Source organism: Amblyomma americanum, chromosome 7 (genome assembly GCF_052857255.1).
Source record: "Amblyomma americanum isolate KBUSLIRL-KWMA chromosome 7, ASM5285725v1, whole genome shotgun sequence".
Taxonomy (NCBI): Eukaryota; Metazoa; Arthropoda; class Arachnida; order Ixodida; family Ixodidae; genus Amblyomma; species Amblyomma americanum.
The window spans coordinates 44,524,215-44,551,585 of NC_135503.1; the positions used below are offsets into that span (position 1 = coordinate 44,524,215).

At 45.8% G+C, this 27,371-nt stretch overlaps 3 protein-coding genes across 4 annotated transcripts in view; 2 read left to right on the forward strand and 1 right to left on the reverse strand.

Moving 5' to 3' along the window:
* The window catches only part of LOC144098992 (uncharacterized), a 39,492-nt gene extending 22,732 nt beyond the window's left edge, over window positions 1-16,760 (forward strand). The window contains exon 6 of one of the 2 annotated variants that reach the window (XR_013307281.1): window positions 15,139-16,723. Coding sequence is in view for 1 of the 2 variants with exons in the window: in XM_077631983.1 (XP_077488109.1) it covers window positions 15,139-15,332 (194 nt within the window). In the remaining variant the exon portion in view is untranslated. Of the gene's footprint in view, window positions 1-15,138 lie in introns of both variants that reach the window. The other variant, XM_077631983.1, reaches the window with a different exon arrangement.
* Window positions 16,761-16,805: 45 nt separating this feature from the next.
* LOC144098994 (popeye domain-containing protein 1-like) lies at window positions 16,806-20,568 on the reverse strand. The gene is made up of 2 exons (XM_077631985.1): window positions 19,298-20,568; window positions 16,806-16,965 (listed from the first exon to the last, which is right to left on the reverse strand). Exons 1-2 carry the CDS (start codon window positions 20,169-20,171, stop codon window positions 16,895-16,897), a joined length of 945 nt encoding a protein of 314 aa, XP_077488111.1. The 5' UTR covers window positions 20,172-20,568; the 3' UTR covers window positions 16,806-16,894.
* A 264-nt stretch (window positions 20,569-20,832) lies between these two features.
* Window positions 20,833-23,917, forward strand: LOC144098993 (DDB1- and CUL4-associated factor 4-like). The gene is made up of 3 exons (XM_077631984.1): window positions 20,833-21,646; window positions 22,087-22,572; window positions 23,539-23,917. Exons 1-3 carry the CDS (start codon window positions 21,095-21,097, stop codon window positions 23,794-23,796), a joined length of 1,296 nt encoding a protein of 431 aa, XP_077488110.1. The 5' UTR covers window positions 20,833-21,094; the 3' UTR covers window positions 23,797-23,917.
* The last annotated feature ends 3,454 nt before the right edge of the window (window positions 23,918-27,371 follow it).

Here is a 27,371-nt window from a genome sequence, read left to right on the forward strand (position 1 = left end):
GTTGGAATTTCTTGTACCAGCAATGTGCAGATAGCGGGACATCATGCATTATGCTCGCAATATTTGAAACAGTGATAATTCGTACTTCCGGTAAATTCAAACATATTTCAAAATTTTGGTTGGCCCGTTGTATTTTTAGTGTAATTTAAAGCTGCCTAATACGTACTATGGTTTTGCTTAAGGGGGGACGTGCAGCAAAATAAAATTGCTTCATGATGAACTGAATTTTTTTAGCTTATTATAAATGATCTTTTTTACCTTTATTATCTTTATTTATATAGGTTATGAAATAAAAAACAACTTCTTGGACCCACAGCTAAAGGCTAGTGGCGGGTCCAATAAAAAGTAGGTTCAGTGTACGGCTGACACAGCAGAATTACTCAACAAAATACACTCAAGAAACTAAACAATGTAACAGTACAATACAGAACTAAGGTCAGGGATATCACTTCAAGGAGAAAAAAAAAATAAGTACACACATCAATAACGAGAAAAGTATGTACATGGCAGTACATGTAAGAGCACCTTTAAAGTTACCAACCCGACCTCAGTAAAAACAAGGAGCCTTCATTAGTTGTTGTGCATAAACCTCTTGAGATCAGCAAGTAACCTTTTTTCATATAATTTGTGGCATGCAGGTAAGTTAAAGCTGTGGCTTGTTGCTGCCCTAGTATTTCTTTGTGGTAATGTAAATATATTTAGTGAGAATGGTTCATTCATTTGTATAATAGTATGAATTATTTTAGAAATCTTTAACTTGTATGAGTGTTCAAGTGGTAGAACATGAGCTAGCGAGAAGAGAGCAGTATGCTGTGAATGAGTGGAGTATGCCAGAGTCCGTAATGTGTGGCTTCTGTAGACACACAAGGGGCACAAGGTATGTCGGATAGGTACTATCAGCGTCAAATGAAACGCGAACAAGAGAATTTCAACGTGACCTGCAAAACTGGAAGATGTTGCACAAGCAAAGCAGCATACAAGAACGGCTGCGATTCGCATCGCGGACGAAAAGACCGCTCTTTGTAAGTGTTAATATGACACGCCTGTTTTTCCTCTCCAGCCGCAATTATTTTTGTTTCTTTCTGCTAGCGCTTGAGTTCTTTGTTCGCGTTTCATTTGACGCTGATGGTACCTCCCCATGCCTCTGTACAGTAGTTTAGATCGCTGTGTACAAACGAAAAATAAAGCATGCGTAAAATCTCAAAATAAAAAATTCTCGCACTCTAAACAAACAGCATCTTGCCATTTTTGTGTAATTTGAGTTTTCCAATGCATTTCTGAATCACAATAAACATTCAGTTATTTATAGCAGTGAACATGTTCTAGTCTTCTACCACTTTGAAAAATACCCAATTCATCAAGATTTATTACCTTGTTTCTCGAGCAAAAGATGCTATATTTTGTTTTGGTAAGGTTCAAAGTTAGTTGATTAGCAATGAACCTTGTAGTAACGTTCGTCAGTTCTGCATTAAGGGGGGAAGCTGGTCTTAGAAAAAAAAATTTTGTTAATGAAGGCACAATAACGAAATCTTCAAGAAACATGTATTTTTGCGTGCTGATTCTAAATATGTGATTCAATTTTATGTAAAACAAGTCCTTGTGCATTTATATAATAAGGTTATGTAACTATTTGCCGAGAGCTTTCAATAAATTTGGCTGCAGGAAACTTGCTAGAGCATATGCCATTGGCTTGTCTTGACATCGAGACAATAAGGTTAAAATTATTATTTTGCCTATCATAGAAGTTGAGTTACAGGGTTTTGAATTTGCCACTTCACAAACGGGAAGAAAAACTTGTGTTTGTGATGATTTCAAAATCCTATAACTCACCTTCTACAACAGGCAGGGTGATAATTCTACCTTTATTGCATAGCTTGATTTCAAGAGAAACCAATGGCATGCAATCTAACAAGTTCCCTGCAGCAGAATTTCTTTCAAACTCTCGGCATAAAGTTACATAGCATATTGCATAAGTGCACAAGGACTTGTTGGACATAAAATTAAGTTACATATTTGGAATCAGCATGAAATAGTATGTTCCCTGAAGATTTTATACTCGTGGCTTCAGTAACATAAATTTATTTCTAAGACCCTCTTCCCCCCTTAATGCTAGCTGTGATTTCTCTTATAGAGCGCCCAACAATGACTAGGACCGTGTCATCGGCATACATGAAAGCTTTCGATTGCTTTAACACAGAAGGAAAATCATTAATGTAAAGGGTGAATAAGATCGGTCAGAGGACTGAGCCCTGTGGGACACTATGGGAAATCATTTAGCATCTTCAGTTGCTTGCCGTCTGACAAGTAACTTTTGAGCAACTTATGCATTTGACCTCTGAAACCGTATCTGTACAGCTTATCAAGTAGCAGTGCATGGTTGATAGTATCAAAGGCTTTTTTGATGTCTAAGTATACGATTATGGCAATATTATTTTCATGAAGAGCTGTATTGAGGGCTTGTGCTAAGCCAAGAACTGCAGATTATGTTGATCTGTTATTTCTGAAGCCATGCTGGTTAGGGCACAGAAGATTGTACCTAGATATAAATTTATTAATATGCGAAGAGACGACTTTTGCAAAGATTGTGTTAAGTGCAAAATAGATATAGACCTGTAACTACATGGACTGCAACGGTCACCTTGAATATAGGTTCTACTTTAGCTTTCTTCAGTTTGTCACGATAAGATTCGCATATTAATGAATGATTGAAAAGATGCAAAAGATGAATGCCTAATATATCAATGTTATCTTTAAATAACCTAGCAGGTATTCTGTCAAGCCCAGCTGCTGTGTTTGTTTTTAGTGTCATCCACTACAAAACTATTCTCAATAGAATTTACGAACTGCAAAGGGTTGGTAGCTTGTGGAAGTTGCGCTGCCGGTTGTGGTCCTACATTAATGAAATAGCTGTTAAAAGCATCAGCCACTTGCCGATCCACGTTAGGAGGCAATGTGCGCTGTTCTGAACGAAGTCCAATAGCTTCATTTACAACCGTCCACGTTTTTCATCTATTTCTGTTGAGGCGGTTAATGAGAGAGGAAGAGTATTGTTTTTCTTTTCCTCATGAGGGAGACAAAAAAATTTCGGAAATGCTTGTATTCATTTAGGTAATATATGTTATTCTTATGATGCTTCCATTTTTGATGCCAACCCTCTTTTTGCCTCAGTACACTAAAGATTTCGCTTGTCATCCATGGGCAAATAGGCGAATGGTATCTATTTCACGGAGTGCTGCACGAGCTGCTGACAACTGCCGTTTGAAGAGAACTGATGAATTTGCTGTATTCTACATTGACATCATCGTCATATTCATTGTGAAAGTCTGTGAGCTGTAGATTTCTACGCAGTAGGGAATGATTAACTCTCGTGGCTGTTCTAGCAGTTTTGGTTTATGTTGTCGTCCAGGTAGGTTTTGACTATAACAAAAATTTGCATGTGATTAGCAATTGGCTCGAAATTGACCCCAGCCCAGATAGTTCTGGTTATGTTGGTAGTGCATAGTGTTGGTAGTGCATAGTGCAAGTTGATTCTGTTTTAAGATTTCGTGCATTAAAAGATTCTAGAAGTGAAAGGTACTCAGCAGCACCAGTTGTTAAATCTATATTAAAGTCACCTACGATTATAACACGACTGGTTGGTTTGCTTATCAGTGTGGATAACACCATCACAAAATCACAAATTGATCAAGAATCTTGCTACCAGAGAGTCGGGAGGACGGTATACGGAACCAACTGTTAGGCCACACTCCAATTTAATAAATAAAGCTTCTATAACAGTATTGCTCATATTAACAGTGCATAGTACCTGAAGAGCATTGCTTCCCTTTGCAAAAATGGCAACTCCACTGCCTCGATTACATGAGGTTCATGGCATAGAGCACAGTTTGTATCCGGGAATGGATGGGGTTTCACCATATTTAAGCCATGTTTCACTCAGAGCAGTTAAAACAATTCTCAAACTCTAGTGAGATATATGTGCTACCAACTAATTTATGTTCTTTTGAAGATGTCGGATGTTACAATGATAAATCGAGATCACATCCTGATTTTGCATCAACTGATAAATTTCACGAAAAGACAAAGCGTAATGAAAACAGAGGAGTACAGCAGACAAGATTTGTCGGTCGGCTACACCACCCTTTTCAGGTCTTCCTCACATGTGATGTGTAGCACCGGGGAGGTCTCGGTTTTGCATAACAAGATTTTGCCCTGTGTGACCCTTACGACTTCCAATCCTTTTCATAGCGAGCCCGGCAAGCTTTGCCCAACCACACCTTATTTTCGAAGCACAGGTGTTCGTTTATATACAGGGGATCTTTGTCCTCAAAACCGAGAGTACCAGTGTCAAACATTGCTTTCTGGACGCGGCAAGAAACTTATCTCTTGCAGCACGCGTAGCAAACTTCACAATCACATTGTGTTTATCTTTGTTTTTTTACTGCATATGGTGCACTATGTTGACATATGGTGCACTATGTTGACATATGGTGCACTATGTCAATGTCAACATCGGTCACACAAGTACGAACCGAGTCTGCTATCTTCTTTTGGAGCGACTGGGATACCCTGAATTTCAACATTCATGTTTCTCCTGTACTGTTTTAGTTCAGCGACCTCTCTCCTGAGCTTTTGAAGTTCCTTCTTTAGTTCATGGCATTCTTTGCGACAGTGATTGCCCTGATTTTTCACTTCATCCAGTTCATGATGAAACACGTCAACGTCAGCCTTGAATGCCTCAAAACCTTGATTGAGAAAATCGAGAGAGGTGCGTATTTCACTGAGCTCAGCTTGAATTTCTGCATTCAAGCAGCACGATACTGCAACATCTTTTCGGATGTGTGCCGCAAAAGAGTCGAGCTTACTTACAAGCTCCGAGAGTGCTTTGACAACTTCCTTAATACTGCTAGGCTGTTTTTCGCAAAGGGCCGAAGCTATTTCACCTAAGCTTCTAATCTGCCTCTCACCCATTCTGTCAAAAGTGTGCACAAAACTAAAGTTACTACCTGAACAAAAACCAGGCCTCCAGCACAGAAACACCAAATGACACACCCTTGGCAGCAGCAGCGACGGCATGACAGTTATATCGGACGTAAATGTAAAGGCAATTTCACCAACCTGGAATAGGTAGAAGAGCTCAGCCATTCCGTGTGCGTGCTTTGTCACCGTCTCTACCAAAGTGATTGCAGTCTGAGCGACAATGCCCACTAGATGTGCACGATAAGTTCCAACTTTGCGGCCGGTCCAAACTGGCGGCAGTCCCGCCAAAGTCCCTCAAAGGCGCAGGGATCTACGATGTCAGGAAGTGCCATGTTGAAAAAAAAAAAGGTCTCTTTTAGTGCTTACACCCACAGGAGCCCCAGCGCTGCATTGCAGGTCATAGTCTGGAATAGGTGAAAGAGCTCACTTAGTCCGTGTGTGAGCTCCATCGCCGCCGCTACCAAAGATATAACTACTCTCGCAAAATTTCAGTGTATTGTCTCGTGGGCATTTTTTTCTGCTATTTATTTAGTCCCTGAATCTTGTGAAAAAAACCGTAGAAGTAACAAATTGTGGTAGAAGACTGGGTGAACATTCCTTGCATTTCTACATGCATGTTACAGGTCAAGACATGCTTAGAATTTTTGTGATTCAGTGTCTGTGGACATGTGTTGATTTTTAACCTTGCTTGAACCTTTGGTCTCATGCATAAAAGCGCATTGCGGAAATTCAGACTAGGAACCATCACCTCTTTCCAGACCTTTCTTACCACTTAGTACCTATTCTAATTTCACAATGCCCTATTTTACATGACAGCTGCAATCCTGCTACCATTAGGCATTGTGTTTTTCATGCTCAGTCAGATACTCAGCACCATTATTTATCCACACCCCAAGATACTTGTACTTATCTGCTACCTCTAGTGTGACCTCCTGTATCCTATGCTTGCCTCCCTCATCATTAAAAGTCATGACTGTTGGTTTTTTTTTTACTAAACGTCAGACCTAATCTTATCTCGCTCTGTACTGCAGATGTCCATCAACCTGTGAAAATTTTCCTTGTTGTCAGCCACTAGCACTCTATCATCCACATAGGTTATTCCTGATAATGACTGTTCAATCCATTCTCCTTGCTTGAAAAAATAAAAGGTAGCCAAGCCCGCTCCTCTCTAGTTTGGTCAGTAATCCTTGTAGCTACAACATGAACAACAAAGGTAACAGAGAACACCCTTGTCTAAGCTACTGCTCTATCTCTCTAGGTTGTGATCAATTTTTTTTTTTCCTATATTATAAGCACCTTGTTACTTCATAGATATCTTTTCAAAGATTGGTTACCCCATCTTCCAGATCCAAAGTGCTGAGTATGTCCCATAAATCCACCTTAATTACACTGTTCTAGGCTCCCTTGACATCAAGAAATTCTAACCACAGGAGCCCATGTTCCTTCTCAGCAATCTCTATACAGTGCATCAATGTACAGATTTTCCTCTCTGGAACCCATTTTGTAGTTCCCCTAGCACTCCCTTGTTCTTTGCCCATGCCTGCAGTCTGTCTTTTATAATCTGCATCACCACCCTGTAAACCACCGATGTCACTCTTATGGGACAGTAGTTCTTTATCAGCTTTGTCCTACTTTCTGTTATATATCATGTTCATCCTGCTTAGTCTCCATCCATAGGGGGCTTTCCCATCTGTTGTCACTTTGCTCACTACCTCTCTTAATGTTTGCTTAGATTTTGGTCCCAATTTCTTTATTAACATAATTAGAATACCGGTCCTGTCGACTGCTACTAGGAACCTTCTTCTCTGACCTTTCCCACTCATTGTCCAAGTGAATCCATTGCAGTAACCAGTCTGTCCTCTTCTGATAAGGTATGGAACATTTATTTGCTTTTTAAGTTTTATCTGTCATCATTGTTCATTTACATTCCATTGCCTCATCCCCTTCGAGCCAAATACCTTGGCCTGTAACTACAAACCTCTTCTCTAGCCTTATCATATTAGTACTCACGGAGTTCAGATTTTTCCTAAATTTCTTGGCTGCTTTTCTTCTTTGTTTACCTTTGACAACTATTGGGCCCCCTTTCTTCTAATTTTCTCATTGATCAAATAGGATGCTACCCTTTTACAGTTCAGGTATCCCATTTTCTTTCTGCTTCAGCTTCTGGTTCCCCCTTTTTGCTTGGAATATCAGTGTTCCCTGGAAGCTTCCTGGCGGTTTCTCGATGACCTTCTTGACCTCCTCATTCCGCCAGCTCTTATGTTTGAGTCTTCTTTTTCCTTTTGGCCTGATCCCCGCCTTAGCAAACTCAAGCTAAAAAAAAAAATGAGTTAAATTTGTGTAAGTCCATTCTGTCTTATTATCCTCAGAAATTACTTCTTCAGTTTGTTTGATTGCTGCTTCCAGTTGCTCTTCTGAGTAAAAGATCACATCTGGTTGTTGATCTTGCCTGAATCCTACTTTGGTTTCTCTTCTGAAACTCAGCTTGATATGTTGTGGTCACTACCTAGACTTCTGCAGCCATGTTTCATCTATGTTCATTACCCTTAGCGGCCGCCGCGGTGGCTCCGTGGTTATGGTGCTTGACTGCTGATCCGAAAGACGCGGTTTCGATACCGTCCGCGGTGGTCGAATTTCGATGGAGGCGAAATTCTAGAGGCCCGTGTACTGTGCGATGTCAGTGCACATTAAAGAACCCCAGGTGGTCGAAGTTTCCGAAGCCCTTCACTGCGGCGTCCCTCATAGCCTGAGTCGCTTTGGGATGTTAAACCCCCATAAACCATCATTACCTGATGTATGAAACGGAGTATAGTATTATCTCGCCCTCTCCTCCTAGCTAATATCGCGTGCGATACATTTTACCTTTTTTTTTTGTTTTCCTCTGTGGCATTAATTAGCTCCTGTCCTCGGGTCCACGGGCACAGCTTGCTAGAATTACAGCTTGCAGGCACCTGGCGCCTTCTGGTGCCATCAGGGCGACCTGCGTGCGCGCAATGGTGACCCGCGGAGGCGGCTCACGGTAGCTGCCGCGATCCGCTTCCGCGGGGCGCCAGGTGCTTGGCGGTGCCGGGAAGCTGCGCGCACGTGTGCCGCGTAGGGACCAATCAGCGCCTGCGCACTGGCGGCGCAAGGAAGCTCGGATTACGGTAGTGGATCGCGGTATGCTATGAGTCTTTGTAGGCATACCACCGTGGTTGATGGAACAGTTTTTGCTAGGGTACTTTCCTGGTAGGTTCCCTCAAGGAAACGTCATGACAGCATAGAAAACGAGTCACACGAATAGATTTTTGAAAAACCGAATTTTTGTTTGTGTGTGTGTGTGTGTGTGTGTGTTTGCGTGCGAGATGGAGAGAGATTTGAAATCCGCGTCCAGCCTTGTCAGACTTTTTTGTTTTCTTACTCCAGAGATTACAGGCGCGCGAAAGAGCGGCGACCTATGACATCGCCTCTTTCTAGAGGTGGCAATGCCCATGCCGAATACTTAAGTTTAGCAATGCCGCTTCAGATGAAAATTAGCCGGTCGCACCGCGACACGCCAAGCGATCGTTCAAACATCCCTCCTCAAGCTTGGATTGCGGAGCTCTGGGTTGCGGGGCACACTTTTGCCCGCTCAAGCTCTGACGTGTGCTCAATCTGTGACGTGGGAGCAACGGCAGTTGTGACGACGGTCGGAGCACCCCCCGTCGCCGTATGGTTGCGTCTGAGCTTCGCTACCAGTCCAGCCCGCGGCGATATTGGCTATCTGCCGCGCATCAGTCCGCCAAGCCCGGCTGCGCGGCGTTAAACTCCGATTTCCTTGTCGCCGTACTTTTCCTTGTTTTTTTTTTATTTTGGCCTTCCGCTGCGCGCCGTTAAGTACTCCGATTTCCTTGTCGCTGTACTTTTCCTTCTTTTTTTATATTTTGGCCTTCCACCTTCTTTTTCTTTTCTTTTAGAGCAGGCGTCACGCCGTTCTGGCGCGAACATGCGTTCCCCTAATTTCCGTCCGCGTGGTTCTCGCTGGTACGCTGAAAGTGCGCGCTCATCACGAACTATTCGCTGTGTTTGCGGTGAAGCCTTTTCACACGGGCATCGTGTTGCGCTGTGAAAGAGGAAGCACCTACCATTTTGTAGCAGTCCTGTTTCGACGTTCCCGACACGTTCTGCACTCAGTAAAGCATTTGATGGAACGCCGAGAAATCGTAGTTGCCGCGTATTACCCGCCACGGGGACTGGGTGGTTAGGACGCTCGGCTACTGAGTCGGAGTTCCCAGGTTCAAACCCGACCGCGGCGGCCGCGTTTCGATGCAGGCGAAACGCAAAATGCGCCCGCGTGCTGTGCGATGTCAGTGCACGTTAAGGATCCCCAGGTAGAGCACCTCCTTTTTTCACTCCCTCCTTTATCCCTTCCCTTATGGGGGATGGTTGGGGGGGGGGGGAGGGGTGTTCAGGTGTTCGCCAAGATGTGAGACAGTTGCTGCACCATTTCATTTCCTCAAAAACCAATTTTTCATTTTTATTTGTCTCTCCAAAGTAGGTGACCATTTCCTATAAATATGATGTGAGAATATTTGGCAGTGTTTTGAGGGGCCATTTGTTAACTTTCGTATATGGATTTTTTTCTGGTGCCAATAAACATAGTTTTCCTCTGCAGTCAAACTATTAAACGGCGTATATAATGGATATAACAGGAATAGTCATTCCCCTTTGAAGTTCTCATAGAAGCCCATGTATTTGATGTCTGATTTTTATGCAGTAAAATTTTCCGACACAGGGATATTAATGAACTTGAGCTGAACCTCACTGGCCATTTCACTACGAGTATGTGTGTCTGTTACGGCACTCAACACTTCCATACCCATTCCATGCGGCATGTTGAAGTTACCGCACACAACCCTCTCAGTCAAGCACTGTGCAAAATGCACAAAAATCTTTTCAGCCAGTAACTAAGGGTTCTGGCTAGCATGCTTATGTGACCAAAATGGGAACTGACTATGAAATCGCTGCCGCGTGTGCTCTTTTACAGCTGCACATATCGGCTTCAGCACTAAGGAAACTGAGAAAAATATTCCGAATAGTTACCTCTGTGGACTCCATAGCATTGTTCTCTAAGATCCATTTTCTAAACAGTGAAGCCGATGCAGGCTATAAAAAAAAACGGGTGCAAGTTGGCATAGGCTTAACATGTTCGGTTGGTGTGCACACATTCGGCGACATGGTGAACGGTCATGTATGGGTTTCAAGGCTCCCTCAACACACGTTGGTGCGAGCCTAAATGCCAGCTATGTATGTTCCCCTCATTATACAGGGTGACAAATAAGCCTGCTGGCATGTGACAATTGCACCCACGGTCTCATACGACTGTAACAGACCAGTGCCTTTCACTCATATTTTGTGTTCTGTATAGAGAAAAGGTACCAAAATACTGTTTGTATTAACAGATGTTCTTTAAGTAAATCTTACTAGTCTTGGATCATATTAGGGCCCACTTATGATAATTCAAACAAAAATCTCTGTTTGCTGAAAGTTCCAGTTTGTCTACTGTATCTTTAAACTCTGTTAGAAAGATTTGTTTTGCTTCTTTTTGGATAGGGGTGGTACATATGCAAGAGGTGTTAACTGGCGAGGTGAGGTGGAGTGCTTTCATAGGTGTCTTCAGCACTAACGGATGAGAACAAAAAAAAGTTGACTGCTTACAAGATCGCTGTCAATCACTAGTGCCTTTATTGTGAAAGCAACAAATATAAAGCATAAGAGAACATAAAAAACCTGAGTACGAAACAGATGCATCACACAGGTTGGCACAAAAAGCCATATATGCTACCAAAATATGACCAGTTTCAAGATACACAAGCATTTTTTTTTTTTTGTTAAAGTGCAGGATCAGCATGGTTTTATGGTTTTGCTTTATATTTTTCCCTTTGCAAAAAAGACACTAGTTATGAGACAGTGCTCATGTATGCTTTCACCTTTCCTACATCCTTGTCAGCATATGCTATATGGAATATACCAGGTTTCTGAGATAAATATAAGCAAGTTTGTAAAAAAGATGAAGTGTCCCGGACAAGTGAAGCCAACTCAATTCTGCTGAGAGTCGTGCGACCTAATCTGCAGTATCTTTTTCTTTTTGATTAATCTGTAAAGTTAGTTATTTAGCTCTTAGGCTAACTTTTTAAATATTGGCTTTGGAGAAAACAACTAATTAGAAAGTTGTAGACCATCTTGAAAAACAGACAACTGAAATGTTTGCAACAAGGTACCTTTTATGTAGCTTTATTTACCAGTCTTAAAATAAAGCGCGCAAAATTCAGTATCTTCCACTTGACAGCACCGCTCTTGAGTGCCGCAAGGCACGCCGCTGTCAAAGGCAAAAATCCAGTTATCTCATATCCTGTGCCCAGTGCAAAGGCAAAGCCCTGTTGGAGACAGTATTCAGCAGGTAACTGGACTTTTTTTTTTTTGCTTTGCATCTTGGAGCTCTCAAGTAGCACTACTGTGAAGTGGTCAGTTTCGAATTTTGCACGCTTTATTTTTGAGCTGGTAAAAATGTATGTAAGCAATACCTTGTTGCAAACATTTCAGCCGACTGTTATTCAAGACGACTTACAACTTTAAAATTTTCATATTTTTCCTGAAACCAAAATTTTAAAAGTTTGGTAGTTAGTTAAAAAAAATACTGCAGAAAAATTGTTCCACTTAGCTGCGACAGCTGTTATGTGTAACTGGCTCCATCAATAAGTTTCAGCTGTCGGAAGTTAGCCTTTGGCTGCGTCTCCTTTCTTCAGTCCCTTCTGTGTTGTGCTAAAGTCAGTCGTCACAATTCATTGCCATGCTCAAACTTCCTCCTAAATCTGTGCATGACTTAGGAAGCGTGGAGAGCTAAGCGGATTGGTCTTATGGAGGGGCATTGCTTGTCATCATCCGGTTCACCTACTGTCTGTGCTAAGTATGAAGCTTTTTTTTTTATTGTCATGCTTATGTTACCTTGAAAGTAGTGATGCAAGTTAACTGTAAAAAGTATAGGAAGCAGTCACTTCATTGAAGGACTAATTTTAATTGTAATTATTCTGTATTTTTTCCTCCACACATTTGGCAAATTTTGAAGAAAGAAAGGGCGTTACGCCATTTTTTAGAGTGCAACAATTCATGAAGGTCAGCTGCAGTTGCACAATATTTTTAATAGCACCTTGATTATGAATGAATTGATGCAGCCTCATTATGAGAATATTGCTTCTAGACATGTGGAAGTCAGTATGTGACTTCTGGTTTTAACGGTTGCATTCATTGTCAACAACATTAGCCACAGTGATTACTGTGTGGCTGGTATACGAGAGTATTTGTGTTTTTTTAATTTCTAACACTTGCTTCACACCGATTGTGCTCTGCAGCTTTGGATGGCATGAAACAGCTCACCACCCTACCTGGAGATCAGGGCAGGTGCATGTAACACTTGCATTACCGTCTTAATTCCCACATCCTCCTCCTTCCGTGCATTTCATAACATTTTTGCTCTTGGCAGACTGCCTGAGGACTCTCAAGGCCTTATATTCTTGCGAAAATAAAGGGGCCCTGCACCTCCATATGGAAAGGAGAGTTTAGTGTGGCTGTAAAAACCCTATTAAAAATCGATTCTTTAGCTTTTTATTACTGTGTTGATGTTTGTTAGCAGCAAAAAGTGCAAGTTACCTATCGATGCATGCCAACCTGGTTTCTGCAGGCGATTAGACTGGTCGGGAGACAGGTTGTGAAAAAATGGAAGGTGTAGCAATTTCCTTATGCTTAGACAATCTGACCGCACGCAGAGGGAAGAGGTGACGTTAGAAAGAAAGAAAGATCATGTTCAGCATTTGCACATGCAACTGCTGCTCAGCCAACAAGAGCTTTTTCACTGCGATGCTTAGCGGGTGGCATTCATGCGGCCGTGCCTTGCAGCTTTTGTGTCGTTGTAATGCGGTACGGCGTTCAAACTTGCTGGGCGCGCGTACCGTTTTGTGTGTCTGATATGTGTGTGTGGGCATTTGGCGCTTCTTTTCATGTCGCGCTTCGGTTTTCTTTTTTTGTCGTTCCGCAGCACGGCTACATGCATGGCGCAGCGGTTTGCTTCAGCAGCCCATCGTGCACGAAACGTTCACCTGCGCCGCGATAGCGCAGTCTGCTGTTGGCAACGGGGTGGCCGAAAGCCGAAGACTCGAGATAACTGTAGCACGTCCTGGGTTGTGAGACTCTCGTCTAAGGCGCCGTACGTGGCCGTCCTTGACTTGCCGCCGATATCGAAACTTATCGTGTTCGCGTACGGATCAATCGTGCGGTGCTGTCCGGCTCGAGTTGGCACCCCCCGCATGCCGCTGGTCGTCCGACTCGTGACTGCGATGCGCCCTTCTGCTTCCGTCCGCATTCTGTCGCGGCACCACCCTGTCCGCGTAGAGCCTGGGCGCAGCGGTTCCTTTCGCGGAACGCGTGCGCTTGCTCATTTTCGTTCTTATTTTAGCGGCGCGCTGGCTGTAAATTGTCAAGTGTCCGGGTACGGCGAGCAGAATGTCTTTTTTTTTTTTTTGCTGTTAAGCGCCGAGAGCAGCTCCGCGTGCCAGTCGCGCGCGGGTCACGAATGTTATCGCGCGTCAAACTCGGCTCCGTCGTGCCATTGTTTGTTCGTTTCTTTCTTCTTGCTTTTTTTTAAATACAGGATTGCCGCCTACCGCGAAGATGAAAGGCTGGGCGCGAGACCGTTGTGTGTGCTGTGTGTTTCGACGCCGTAAAACTGACGTTAGAGTGGCTCCGCTCTTCGTTGGTATTTTCCATTCTTGATTGCAAAGGCGATGGGAACAGCAGCCAGCAGGAAAATGTTCGGTCAAAATACACTCGGACGGACATTCCATGCGTGCAGATTCGTGCTCTCTCCCACAGAGCATAGACGTTTTTACCATACCGGAGACGTACTAGCGAAGACGTATGCCGGCTTACCGAACCCCTACTGCGCACGCGCAGTGACTCCCCCTGACCCCAACAATAGACACCTTTAGCATACCGTGTACTGTGTTAACGTTACCGGAGTACCGGGAGCCCGCGCGCAGCCAATCCGCATGCGGAAATAGTCTTGGCGCCAGATGACGCCAGGCACCCGGCAGCTGCGCGTGCGCATGCAGCATCGGGACCAATCAGCGCGTGCTCACCGCCGGCAGGCGGGCTCCCGGTACTCCGGTAATGGCAAAGTTACCTGTACACGGTATGCTAAGGGTGTCTAATGCCACTGTGCTTGCGCTGGAGGGGTCCGGTAAACCGGTATACGTCTCCGCTAGCACGTCTCCGGTATGCTAAAAACGTCGAATATCGCTGTCGGTATATTTCTTGATGCATAGCCTTACAAGGTCTTATTTCTGGTGATTTATAAAATAGTGCGTAGTGGTGCCCTCTGCCTAAGACATTTCCCTGTGTCCCTGGACATGGGGGCCTGTTCCGATGTTTAGGGGAACCCCCAAGATGGAGTAGATTTGTAATACAGGAGCAATTACTCACTAGCATCCACCCAAAAACAGTCATACGGCTACAAAGAAAAGCTGGAAATCTATACAGCTTTCCTTTGTAGCCCTATGGCTACTAAGGAAAGCTATACAGCTTTCCTTTGTAGCCCTATGGCTGTTTTTGGGTGGATGGTAATGAGGAAGTGCTCCTTTATTACTTGGGGCCTGTTTATATTTAATGAAGTGTACTCACTCACTGTACAAGCTGTTTATCTTAGTTCTCACTTGAAGGCCAGTGCACAAATTTAGCGCACCTGGCTTTCATTCAGATTCCAAATATTGCAACTACCCCTCATTTTTTTAGAGAAATTGGGGAGATTTACACTATCTGAAGATAATTTTTTAGCACTATGTAGCATTCCCAACTTACAACAGCCTTGTACGATACATCGCATTTAAATTGATAGCTATCAGAGAGAAAGAGGTGGTTCCGGCAACACAGCATGCATGACACAGGCTATGCATTTGTTTCTCTCAAGCTCTCTCTCGTCAACTGTGGGAGAAGTGAACTGAGCATTAATGTGGCTGCACATCTGTTATACCGTTTAATTGCTCGTCTACTGGGAGCATTGGAAGACCCTTAGAGCACAGGTGTCTACACCTCCAATATCAACCATTGGGGGCTGCAAAACGGGCAGACTGACTGTTGGTTTTCTATGCGCAGGTACCTTGCAGCAGCAGGCACAGCAGCAACCAGCACAACGAGTGGAAATTGTCAAGCGTTTGTCGGCAAGCACAGGAGAGCGAGTGTCCGTTGCACGGCCCGTGATGCTCAGTGGTGGCCGCAAGGTGTTGGTGGTTCAGCGGAGGGAATCCCCATCTTCTGCACCCCCGCGCGGTTCAGCTGCCTGGCGCTGAAGGCAGCTGCTACTGTGAGCCATTGGCACGAAACGAACAATGTGGACATAAGAGCATATAACCAGCAATGTCAAAGTAGCCAGTAACAGTGACCTTTAGTACAGCAGGTATTAATTAGATGCAAGGGTGTAATTCAAACTTCTGTTAACGACACCTTTCGTTCCTTCCGACGGAGGGTTTCGGTGTTTTGGCAGTCAGATTTGTGTTAATAGAAGCTCCAAGCAGCAGCAGGAGGCGCTATGTTGAGGGTGCAGCTGGCTTGACTGGTAGTTTTCGAAAACAGTGTTATCAGTTTGAAAGGCTGTCACCGAGTTCCAGAGGTGAATGCCAGGCTGTGTGCTCCTGTGTTCACAGTTCTTTTCGTGCTGATGGCACATGATCTAGAACACTCTCTAGTGAGCCGACTGAAGGCACCACCAAAACTGACATTCCAAAGCTTATTTTATACTCTCCTTGAAAAGGCAAACATTACTGGAACATACTCTGCGAGTGCAATGTTCAATTGTTTATCAGTGATTGATCCAGGACTGCTGATGCAGATACAATGGATGCAAGGGAAGGGCTATGTCCCATGATTCTGTGCAAACTCCTTTGAATCTCCTGAATTGCACATGGAATAGGGAAAGCTCTTCTAACCGCCAACAGCAGACTTCTCACGGTGTCCTGTTGGCCTCATGTAAACGTTGGCAGCGCTGGAGCAAGGGCCTTGTTGTTAGTGGTTTGGCTGCTCCTGGTAACTTTGCTAACGTAGCGCTAGGACAAACCACTCGCCTGTGTGGCAACTAATCAGCTTGAGAGCTAAGCCAGCCCACACTCCCTTCTCTCGGCACACTAGCTTGTGTTTCAGATCGTGCTTTGTGTTCACACTGGACTCTGGTCCTGCAAGAATTAAGCTTCCCCATGAATTTTTGGCCAGCTCCTAGCAGGAGTAGACAGACATGTACAGGCAGCTCCAGGATGGAAGGGTACACATCATCTGCTTTTATCCAGTGATTGCTTCACGAGTATGAATGAAAAGTGTACTTTTTCCCGTGTTCTAAACAGTTTCTCTTGGGGCGGATCCTGCATGAGAGGCATTTTAAACTTCATTGCATAAGTAAGAACAGGATTAGTTATTTTATGCAACCTGACTCTTCTCTCTCATTTCGGCGCGACCCTGTACCACTGCATTCACTGACAAGTTTGAAAGGAATTCTTGCAGAACCTGTTTTCCAGGCTAGCATGGATCTCAAGTTTTATTTTTCTTTGCAGAAGCATTGTAAATAAGCATTTACTTGTGCCACCTGCACTAGTGGCTGCAGCTGTGTCGCACTTGCAAACTCATCCCCTTACTCACAGTGCCATGGTCACACACATTCACGGAGTGGAATAAAACACATGTGTCATTGGTCTCTGGCTTTTCTTCTTTCTTTTCTCAGTGTGCTATAACTGTTGTGGACCACTGCCCTTGCAGGCAGAAACCAGGCCAGGCAGTCATTGTTCTCGAGCACAGTTTAATAATGGGATAATGCATTTGGCAAATATGATGGGTGTGACCTCGCACGAAGTTAAGCACTGGCGAGCTAGACTGCTGTCTCCGGGTCCGAACAGTGAGGACGACGTCCCCAGCTCCACACACTGACCAGAGCATCGTCTGAAAAGGAAGAAAAGGAAACTGTTACCACCTTTTCTCGTTCCCAAAAAAGGCCCAAGTGCATTGAATGCATTGGGGTTGAGAGAATGCTTGCACCACATTAAATCGCTTAAACACTGTCTCCATTGGTTTACCGACTCCTAAAATAAAACTTTGTGCCTCCAGCTACGATTCACGCATGTAAGAGAAATGGTATGCGACGTGCCTCTGGCTTTCATACAAACTGCTTCACATTTAAATCTATTTGGCCAGGTGCCCCAATGCTGCCAGACATTCGAAAATGTAGGGTCCACATAAGGCTTCTGCAGTCCACGTGCATTGTATGCATGATGATGATAATGCATCATGATTAGGGAGCCTACAAAGTCCTGCCGCCGCCCGACTAATAAAACTCTGTCCCCTGGCAAGCACAGAGTCTACGCTAGACAGTGGTGGCACCAGGCAGCCAAGCTGTTCCCACTGAACTTGGACTCTCAGTGAATAAATGTTGGCAACAATCGAGGACTAAGCCATGCACAAGAGGTCGCAGAGCATGTCATGCATGGCTTTCATTAAAATTGCCTCGACATTTATTTAACAATAAAATCTTATTAGAACCACCGCACTTTACCATGTGCCTTAAAAGGCTTTCAAAACTGCGAGCACTGCATTTACACTGAGGGTGCACTGTTGCTTTGGAATGTTACCAAGGCCATTTGAGTTAAAGCCAGAACACTTCACAGAATTTCAATACTGTTACGCAAAGTTTTCACAGCAAATGTGGGGTCGGTACAGAAATCACTTTATGGGGGTCTACAAAGTGTAGTCGGGCATTGCGAAAAGAACTGAAGGTTTTTATTAATTTTATTAAAAGCCTAAATGAAATGCCCAGACAGTAGGCGCAACCGATAAGCTGACAGGCATCCCTCATGCCACTGGTAGCTGCATTGCTGAAAGTGCGAAATTTGTGCAGACAGCCACAACTGGGCATTAATGCGGCATTAAAATTTTGAGCATCGATGCTGAAGCTGTCAGGGTGCAAAGACTTGCTCAAAAGTGCAAGTTGTACTAGAAGTTAGCCTTCCCTGAAACAAATGCATGCACAGCTCTTATTCATATCTAGTAATGTTTTTGCCCATAACGAAGTGAGATGCCTGGCCAATGATGGCTTGTACAGCTTTCATGACATCACTAGCAGCACAAAGCTGCTGCATGCAATTTCTGCTGCCCTCGTAGTTGAGGCATGCCCATTTTCTTTTTAAATATGGTGGGCATGAATGCAAACTGCCCTTGTCAATGTCGGTGATGATGATTGCACAAATCTATTGACCAAAGGCTGTGCTACGACAATTTTCTATGGTGCTCTGCTGTGCAAAACTACTAGGACTCTGCAGTTGAGCAGCACATGAGTCAGTCCAAGGGCAAACAATGCAACTTAACCACCTTGGCTACCCTGCTACACACATGGCCAAAAGAGCTTTGCTTGGCACAATTTGTGGCATCGCTTTGTCCTGCAAGATGCATCAAGTATGTTTGCCTAATCAGCCGCAAAGAAAAAAAAGTATCTGACCCAACAAAAATTTTACAGTAATAAGAAAAATTCAACTCCCTCGAGGCTCTCCCCTTAAGCAGTCTCAAAGTTGTGCGGCTACAAATTCTGATGCGAAGATGGTAAGTTAGCTACTGTGTTGCTCATGCACTACCAGATACACCAGAATGCGCAGACAGCACCAGTTACGTTCTCAATCAGACTTTTCGCCCAGAGTCCACGATGTTCAACGGCGAAAGCAAATGAGGTCGGGCTGTCAGCGAGATCGTTCTCTTAATGAGTCGCACATTGCTCGTTCAGAGCAGTCACAAAGCTAAGGAGTGTGATGCTGTGAGGAATGTCTCGACGGCTTTTCCGGGCTTTTTGGAAAGCTGGGAGATTTCCCGACTTTCTCAGACTTCTCTGTTTGATGTGAGCCGCGTCTCGAGTGCTTTCCTGGGCTTTTCAGAAAGCTGGAATGTTTATGAACTTTTTCAACCTTGCCACTGAACTTTTCACTGCCTTTCTCACTGTACTTTTCAGCACTTTTCTCACTGTACTTTTCAGCACCTTTCTCACTGTACTTTTCACTGCCTTTATGACTGCCCTTCTCACTGTGCTTCTCACTGTGCTTTTCACTGCCAGTGTGCTTTTCAACGCCCTTCTCACTGTGCTTTTCACTGCCAGTGTGCTTTTCAATGCCCTTCTCACTGTGCTTTTCACTGCCAGTGTGCTTTTCACTGCCAGTGTGTTTTTCACTGCCAGTGTGCTTTTCACTGCCCTTCTCAGCGTGCTTTTCACTGCCCTTCTCAGTGTGCTTCTCACCCTTGTCTCCGTGAGCCACACCGCGAACAGCAGCCTCTTTCATCTGGATGAGCAGCTTGGTGGTCTCGGTCGCGCTGTCGGCGCTCGGACCGTTCTGAGTGGTCGTTTCGGTGACGAAGAGTAGCTTTCGCACGACGTCTTTGCCCACGACGTTGTCGAATACTGCTTGGAGGAAGCTGTCCCCGCTGATGGTCAGCTTGAGCTTGTCGCGGTTCCACACGATCACGCGGCAGCGCTCCATCGCCGTCGTGGTCACCTGGAAGTTGTCCCCGCCGCCGCACACGCCGAACCACTCGGGCGAGTCTAGGAACTCGAGCCGATCGACGATCTGCAACGGTCGGTTCTTGTGCGAGACCAGGAATCTGCCGTTCAACACGAGCGTGAGGCAGTCTGCTCGCGTGACGCCTTCCAGCGAGTATGTCTCCTGCGGCTCCAGATCGCGCAGCGTCTTGACGCAGGCGGCTGCCGGCTGGAACTGCTGCCGAGACACTTTCAGCGGCTGGAAGAGCTCGCGGTACACCAACTCCATGTTTGGCGGCAGACGCACGGGCCGAAGTACGTACATGAGCACGCACACATGCACTAGGTTGATGGCGGTGAAGAACGCGTTCCACACCATGGTGTCGAAGGCGCACAGGATTACGTAGCCCCACAGGGCGAAGAAAAAGCTGCCTACTGTCAGGCATATGCGCAGGTAGAGCAGTCCGTAGAGGCCAGCGGGTGCCATATACGACAGGAAGAGAAAGATGTTGGCCAGTTGGAAGAGTAAGTGATTTGTGTCCAGCCACTGGGGGCACACGGACGTAGCGAAGTAGCTCCCAGCACTGAACGCGACCACCGTCGCATTCCCGTCCGTCGCGTTGCCGTCCGACATCGCGTCAGGATGACTGCACGCCGACGCACTGAAGAGGCCTCCGAGCTCGCGGCAACATATCCCGACGATCAGCAGATAGCGAACGAGCACGAGATACCGGCAGCGCCAGACGTGCTTCGCTCATCCTTACGTCGAGCAACGCAATCGCTCATACGTCTCCTCAAGCTCCGCTGCCGCTGCGGCAGCCAGGCCGCAGTTCGTGGAGAAAAGCTCCATCCGTGAGCAGCGCCGACTACTGCCGCCAGCTAGAGCGTGGCCGCACATGCGACATATTTTCTTGCTTTTTAATTTTAAGCGCTCAAAACAGGATCGGGTTGGTGCTTACAGCATAATAAAGAGCAGCAAAATAACCTCAATTTTTGTTGCTGCTGCTTTCTCTGAGCAGAGCTGTGACCACGGCGCCAACAACTCTCTAACAACGTAACTGTCTGTGCCAAAGCGGGCTACCATGCTCGAAGAGCCACGCTATGGCCCAGAAAGCAGCAAAAATATATTTCTGCGATTGCTGTGTTTTTATTACTGATTTGGCGTAAAATTATTTTGCATTTTGAAATATCTTCTGCTCTAATAAGCCACCTGGAAACACTGCATGGAAAACCAACATGATCCAAAGCGAGCGAAATCCGAATCCAGCAAACACGGAAGAGCAAACACTGAAGTACCAGGCCCATACAAAAGAAGTTCTACAGTGCCCCATACATAGACGACTCGCCTTTACAGAGAAAGGGCAGTGGACAATCTAGTGCAGCGCACTGCCCTGCATTGTCTGATGCATATTTGTTGCTGTGCTCAATGCCTTGATAGCGCAACATCTGTACGGGCATGTGATCGCCGCGGATAAACAGCTGCGAGTGTAGTTCCGTTTACTGTCCACCTGTGAAACCAGTGCCCGCTTGTGAAGCCCACAGTGCCGCAGCGACATAATGAACGGCCGAAGACGTCACCTGCGCCCTGGCAGGCGTGGTGGCCACCAAGGCGTTGTGCACAGTAGTAGCGGTCAGGACGGGGACGACCCGTTCCACTTACCGGGATTCTATTACGACGCGTCGCTGAAGCGCTACTTTCGACTTACGCCCGGCCAGAACAGGCACAACCCGCTCACGGTGGCCTCTATCGAGGCCAAGCTGTCCGAAAAGAAGTGTAGGGAGGTCGTCGAGGCGAGTCTAAAGCGCTGCAGCAGCGCTGCGTTGCCTCGGAGTTTGAGCCGTGTGCAGACTGGGCAGCTGCGGGGCGACAGTGTGGTCGCTTCGGTGCACCGTACGCGCATGGCGTCACTAAAAAGTACGTTGCATGCGCGAGTGACCGACGGAGAGGAGTGCGTCTTTCTTTCGGGACTGCGCGAGTCGGGAATTGTCGTCGGTGCCTGGGCGACTGAAACCGGAGACGGGCGCCGCGGCACAATTGTACGGAGCGCCGAGATCGGCGGTTCACCGAGTGCCGGCTTGCGAACTATCGCCACACACTCTGAGCACAAGGTGATCCCTATGTTTTAATTTTTCTTACTTGCAACCTGGTGAAAGCGAAACGATCACCTTTAATGGTGCGGTTTCAGCATTCATTAGTGGAGTGTGTGGCTTCTATGAATTGGTATCTGCATTGCATCGCCATGCGCCACACATATTAAGGTCGTTGTTGGAAACCTAATTTTACCGTAATTTTCAGCTGGCCTGAATGAACTGGCTTAAGCGTCTCCCATACAGCACATTCCAATGAATCTTCCACTACTTTGTGGCTGCTGTGCCAACCTACATAATATTATGCAGATATCTGAATTGCCTATAATTATTTTTTCCATGCATGAAATTATCTGCTGCCACACCCATATGTCGTTCTGATTTGTTGTTCACTTTCTAGCTGCGGCAGGTGCGTGTTTTATTCTCTTACAGTATTTTGTGCCCGTATTTATTACTTGCAGGTGGTGGACATAAGCCTCTATCAGTGTCCCAATGGAACAAAGCATGCTGTGTACGCACTTGTGTCCTCGGACTGCATGTCAGGTGTGAGCAGCTCTTTGGAGTCACGCCCTATTAATGGGGCAAACTCGATGCAAACATGGAGCTTTGGTCCTGAGGCTCTGCGCAGCTGTGCCTCTTCAAGTGGTGGACAAATACTGGCTGTTGGCATGGAACGTGGCGTGCGGGCTCTGCGGCCTCAAGACAGTGGACCAGCAGTTGATGTGTGGACGCGCCGTGAGGAGCCACTGAGTCTGGAATTTGCTGGCGATGGCAGCCTGCTTCTCGTGGGAACACACCGCGGCAATGTGATATGCGCTGACTTGCGGGATCAACCACAGTCGAAGCATGCGTACATGATTGCGCTGGGTCGTGGTGTGGTGTCCCTCAGGATGACTGACAGTGGCAGCATGCTGCTGGCAAGTGCCTACGACGGGAAGCTGGTTTCGGTGCGTGGAATTCACTGTAGCATATTTTTCTCCTTATTGTCTTGCATGTTCTGTGCAATGTTACTGGGAATGGATAACGAGAAGTGCAGTCGCGTGCATGCAGCAAACTCTTATGACGTCCCACCCCAACCCCTCTGATAGTTTTAAGTTCATAGTTTTTCAGTGCAACAGCACATAGCTAAAGAAGGGAAGAAGAGTTATGAACACAGCGCTGACTAACAATTCTCATGGTAGTGCTTTAATTGGGCATGTGCCACACAGCACACCTGCCCCCCATAATACAATAAATTACCTTGCCATTAGAAGCCCACCACGGATTGTTTTAAGTGATAGCAAAAAACCCTCGCCAGAGCAAAAGCCCGGGGCAGTCTAGCGTTGTTCAGAAAAATCCTGATTGGCTGGTAGGCAGTGTGGTCACCAGCTCAGAATTGACGACACCATACTAGGTTCATCTGTGTGAAGCATTCACCTGCCAGCCAGCAGGGGGTATATGGAAAGAGCTCAAGGAGAGAAACCTGGATTTCACAAGCCCGGCCAGTCACTTTTTGCAAAGGCATCAACAGCTTCAAATGCTACCGCATTTACAACACATAATGGAATTAGGTGTCTCTGTGTTTTCTTGTAATCGAGGAAATACGGTATAAGTGGCGGACAAGTATTTTTTAAGCGTTGTTAGCTGTTAGTCTCCCCCCGACTCCCCACAATGTTATGGTTGTCTTCCACAAGAAATGCCATCAGATAAGGTCGCACGACCCATTACTCCCATTACACATGAACATAGCCCCCTTACACACACATTATCCCGTAAAGAGCTGACACTACAAATTGTTTTACATTACAGGAATGCTCATTCAACATTGTCAAGCCCACAAACTTATTAGCAATAAATTGTCATGGTTACTGAGTCACCATGGCACCTCTCCTTCAGCATTTCGATGGACTACACACTCGTCCTTTCTCATGCAGGTGGATGTTCGGAACCAGCAAGTTGTGCAGGAATTTCATGGTCACTGCAACAATGGTCTGAAGACACCATTGAGCTATTGTGCGGTTGACCGAACAGTTTGCTCGGCAGGTCATGACAGAGCTGTGCGACTATGGAGAGTAGGTGAAGATGAACCCCTGACTGCATTTAAGCCTGGCTCTGGACAGCGCCAGCCCTGGCCATGGTATTCATCAAGCCTCTTCTGTGCAGTGGGCAATGAGTGTCTCACCTTTAGCTGACTGTGATAGAGAGCGGGTGGGCTCAGTGACTGCAAAACATCGTCAGGAGCAAGACTGTCTGTGGTGCTGTGTATGTTTTGGCACTGCTTAAATATCTGATGTGCACGTCTGTTGAACCTCATTGCTGTCTGCTTTGTACATATGCGTGTGTTTAGCAACAGTTGATCTCTGTTTCAGCTGCAGCGGCAACTTAAGGTTTTCATTTTTTGCATAGATTTAAAGGCTGAGCGTGAAGTATCACGTTCACTGTGCAAGACAGAAGCATAACAGTTTGTGATGGATCTACATATGGCTTGCACTTCTCATATGGTGATTGTAAAGAGCACAAAAAGATACAGATGAAAAAACTTTCTTCACAGGTTCCACATTGATATTTAAGTGGTCTGTTAAGGCACTTTTGACAAAGGCAACGGCAAAAGTCGGCAGAGATGCTATGATGATTTATCGGTGAATGAGCATAACAGCTTCCGTGTTACGAAATCTTAGCCACTTACAGCCAGAGACAACGTCGAAAATCGGACACTTTTCTACCAAGGCCCATCTGTTACCGTATTTGTCTACGAGAAACCTACCGAAGCTCACTTTATTTCCATTTTCTGCTACGACGTGCATCCTACAGTGACGCAGCTGCTCAGTGCCACCATGATGGCTCAGTGGTCCTCAGCTGCTGATCCAAAAAATGTATCCTGACCATTGCGGTCGCATTTCGATTGATGCTAGGGGCCCGTGTACAGTGCGATGTCTTAAAGAACCCCAGGTGGTCGAAATCTCCAGAGCCCTTCACTACGGCGTCCCTCATAGCCTGAGCAACCTGAGTGCCTGTGCAGCACGCGGGCACAATCCAGCCACGCAGTTCCGGCAGTTGCTGTGGTGGGCGTGATCAGGAAAGGAATTTAAGTAAGAAAAGAACAGCAGCCAAAGAGTGAAAAAAAAAAATGTCTCGGAGCCTACTTGGGTCTTTCTTCAGGTGTGACTGCAGGCAGTGAGCCACTGGGTCAGGGGGGAATTAAGGGAGTAAGGTAGTGGTTAGCATTCCCTCTGGTCTGCAGAGCCTGGATCCTGCGCGGGCGCGGCTCTGTGTCCAGCTCAGTGTCCAGTCAATCTTGTGGTCCATGCCTCGCAGTGTTCTGCCACTGCCACTGTGCTTCACTCCCTGTTCATTTGCTTAATGTCAACTTTGTGCTCCTTCATTCTCTTGGGGAAGTTCTTGGTTTCCCCAATGTACCCCAGCACTTCAAGCAGGGGCTATTGTATTTCATGCCTTGAGCCTTTTCTTTCCAGTGATGTCTTTTAGGCAGGGCAGGAGGTGTCCCATGGTGGAAGCTAGTATGTGTGCTGTTTGTGCCCCCTTTTTTTTGAGAATACAGGCCAAGGTTTCACTGATGCCTTTAACATAAGGAATTGAAAATTGGTTTTGAGGAAAGGAAATGGCACAGTAACTGTGGACGCCTGAACCGCACCAGCACCATAAGCGAATGGATAAAGGAGGGAGTGAAAGAAGGAAGGAAGAAAGGTGCCGCAGTGGAGGTTTCTGTAGTAATTTCGACCACCTGGGATATTTAACAGGGCCACCATGGTTGGGTTCGAACCCGGGTACTCCGGCCTACCGTGGCCGGTGTGAGCATGGCAGTTTTGCGATTTTGCCTTGAAAGTAGGACGGATGGATAAGGCTAAACCCTTTGACCCTTTAAGTCGGGCGGTGGCTCACGCCACTTAGCCATATCTTATGAAATTTCACTCGTCTTGTTTTTAGACACAAATCAGAAGACCTTCACTTGGTTACTTCTACCCGCTTAAAATCTATTTTTCCTTCACTGTCGTTAAAGGGACTATGCAATAAATTAATTGAGGCTACATAAATCAGACGAGAGATAAGCATTCAATCACTCGTCAGCCCAGTGCAAGAATTTTTGAGCGAGCCTCAATAACAACCAAGATATAGACGACTAAAAATTACGATCCTCCTCTCCCCTTAACTCGTACACATGGGGCCCAGAAAAAATAAAGAAAACAGGTCTGCGACTGGGCCCCGCCTATGAACATGTCATCCGCTGACGTTCGGTTTGCAACTTCCGGTTGTCGCACCCAGCGTCCCAGCATCAGCTTCGGCAGCGTCTCCGCGGTCTCTCTTCGCCTTTCTGGATTGCGGCACGCGTCAAATTCCTTTGCTTGTCGTCTGTTGTCGCGGACGGAAAAGACACTGCGGGTGGCTCCGGAACTCCCGACAGAAAGAGGCGGCAGCAGTAAATTGAAACCGTATGCACGAAGGCAGTGACCTGGCTCGCGCTTGCCGGAGGGGCTCCCGCGGCGGCACGAGCAGACGACTTTCACGGCTACCGGAAGTGTGCCTGTGATGTCGGGGCTGCCGTGGCTCCAGCTAATGACAGCGTGTGGTGGCCTGTCGACGTCACTCAACTAGTGACGTCTATTTTAACGATTTTAGTTCAAAAACTCGTCACTACAAAAACACCAATCGGCCCGCAAATTTTGAAAAACACGGTCTTTAAAAATTCATAATTGCTGGCTCAGTTCCGAAGACTCATACTTAGTGTGAATGCTCCTTAACATTATTTCTAAGCATTGAAAACATTTACAAGCGACTTTTAATTCATTGCATAGTCCCTTTAAACCCCATTGCTTTGAATAAATCAGACCCGCTGCTTTCAACTGTAGGGTGAAGCCTTTTACAGAGGAGTATCAGGTGTTCAGCCGTTTCCTCCTCCTCTTAACGTGTCTATCTCGTGGTACCTGACTCGATATGTCTTAGTCCGCAATACTCCCGTCTTGGTCTCGAATAACAAAGAGCTTCCCCTAGAATTATCGTAGATATTTTCACATCACTTTATTTTCCTTAAAGGAGTATAGACACCTAATTTTGGTGGCATGATTTCTTCTTCACAATGATGAGGAAAACTAATACGCATGAATCACCATGTGATTTTTGCCTATGACCGATAAATAATTTATAATAGAATTTTTTCTGTCATGCTGTTTTGGTTTCGGTTTCAACAACCGACCGGTGGCTATGACGTCAATGAGTACTTTTGTGTCACGTGAGGCATGGAAAAAAGTTCATATAATCGCCGCTTCATCGTTATAATTTACCGCAGTGCTGAAGCCAGCCTTCCTCAAGAACCGGAATGTCAACGAATGTGGAAGCAGCGATTATATTGGTTTTTTCGTGCCTCACGTGACCTTTAAGTGCACGTTGACGTCACAGTCCTCATTCGGCTGTTGAAACTGAAACCGAAACAGCACGAGGAAGAAATGCGATCATAAATAATTTAGTGGTCGTAAGAGAATACCAGGGGCGCGATTACGGATCAGTCTCAAAAAACTGTCTCAATATTGAGACAGTGACGTCAAAATGACGACACCGAGAAATGCCGACCGCCGAATCGACCAATGCGGAGCAAGGAGGCGGTGGGCTACGCCCCGAAACCACTAATCGCACGACAAGGGACCGTAGACTAATGTTTTGCAGTAAAAACGCAGTGAATAAAAACGAGTAATGTTTTATTTTGCTAAGTAACTGTATTTCAAACCCAACAGCACCAAGCAAAAGAACCAGTGTT

Coding starts and splice junctions, on each gene's coding strand:
- LOC144098994 (XM_077631985.1), bottom strand. CDS start 20,171: ATGTCGGACGGCAACGCGACGGACGGGAATGCGACGGTGGTCGCGTTC. Junction 16,966..19,297: donor TGTGGCTCACGGAGACAAGG/GTGAGAAGCACA, acceptor CTTCCTTTTCAG/ACGATGCTCTGGTCAGTGTG.
- LOC144098993 (XM_077631984.1), top strand. CDS start 21,095: ATGAACGGCCGAAGACGTCACCTGCGCCCTGGCAGGCGTGGTGGCCAC. Junction 21,647..22,086: donor CCACACACTCTGAGCACAAG/GTGATCCCTATG, acceptor TATTACTTGCAG/GTGGTGGACATAAGCCTCTA. Junction 22,573..23,538: donor ACGACGGGAAGCTGGTTTCG/GTGCGTGGAATT, acceptor TTTCTCATGCAG/GTGGATGTTCGGAACCAGCA.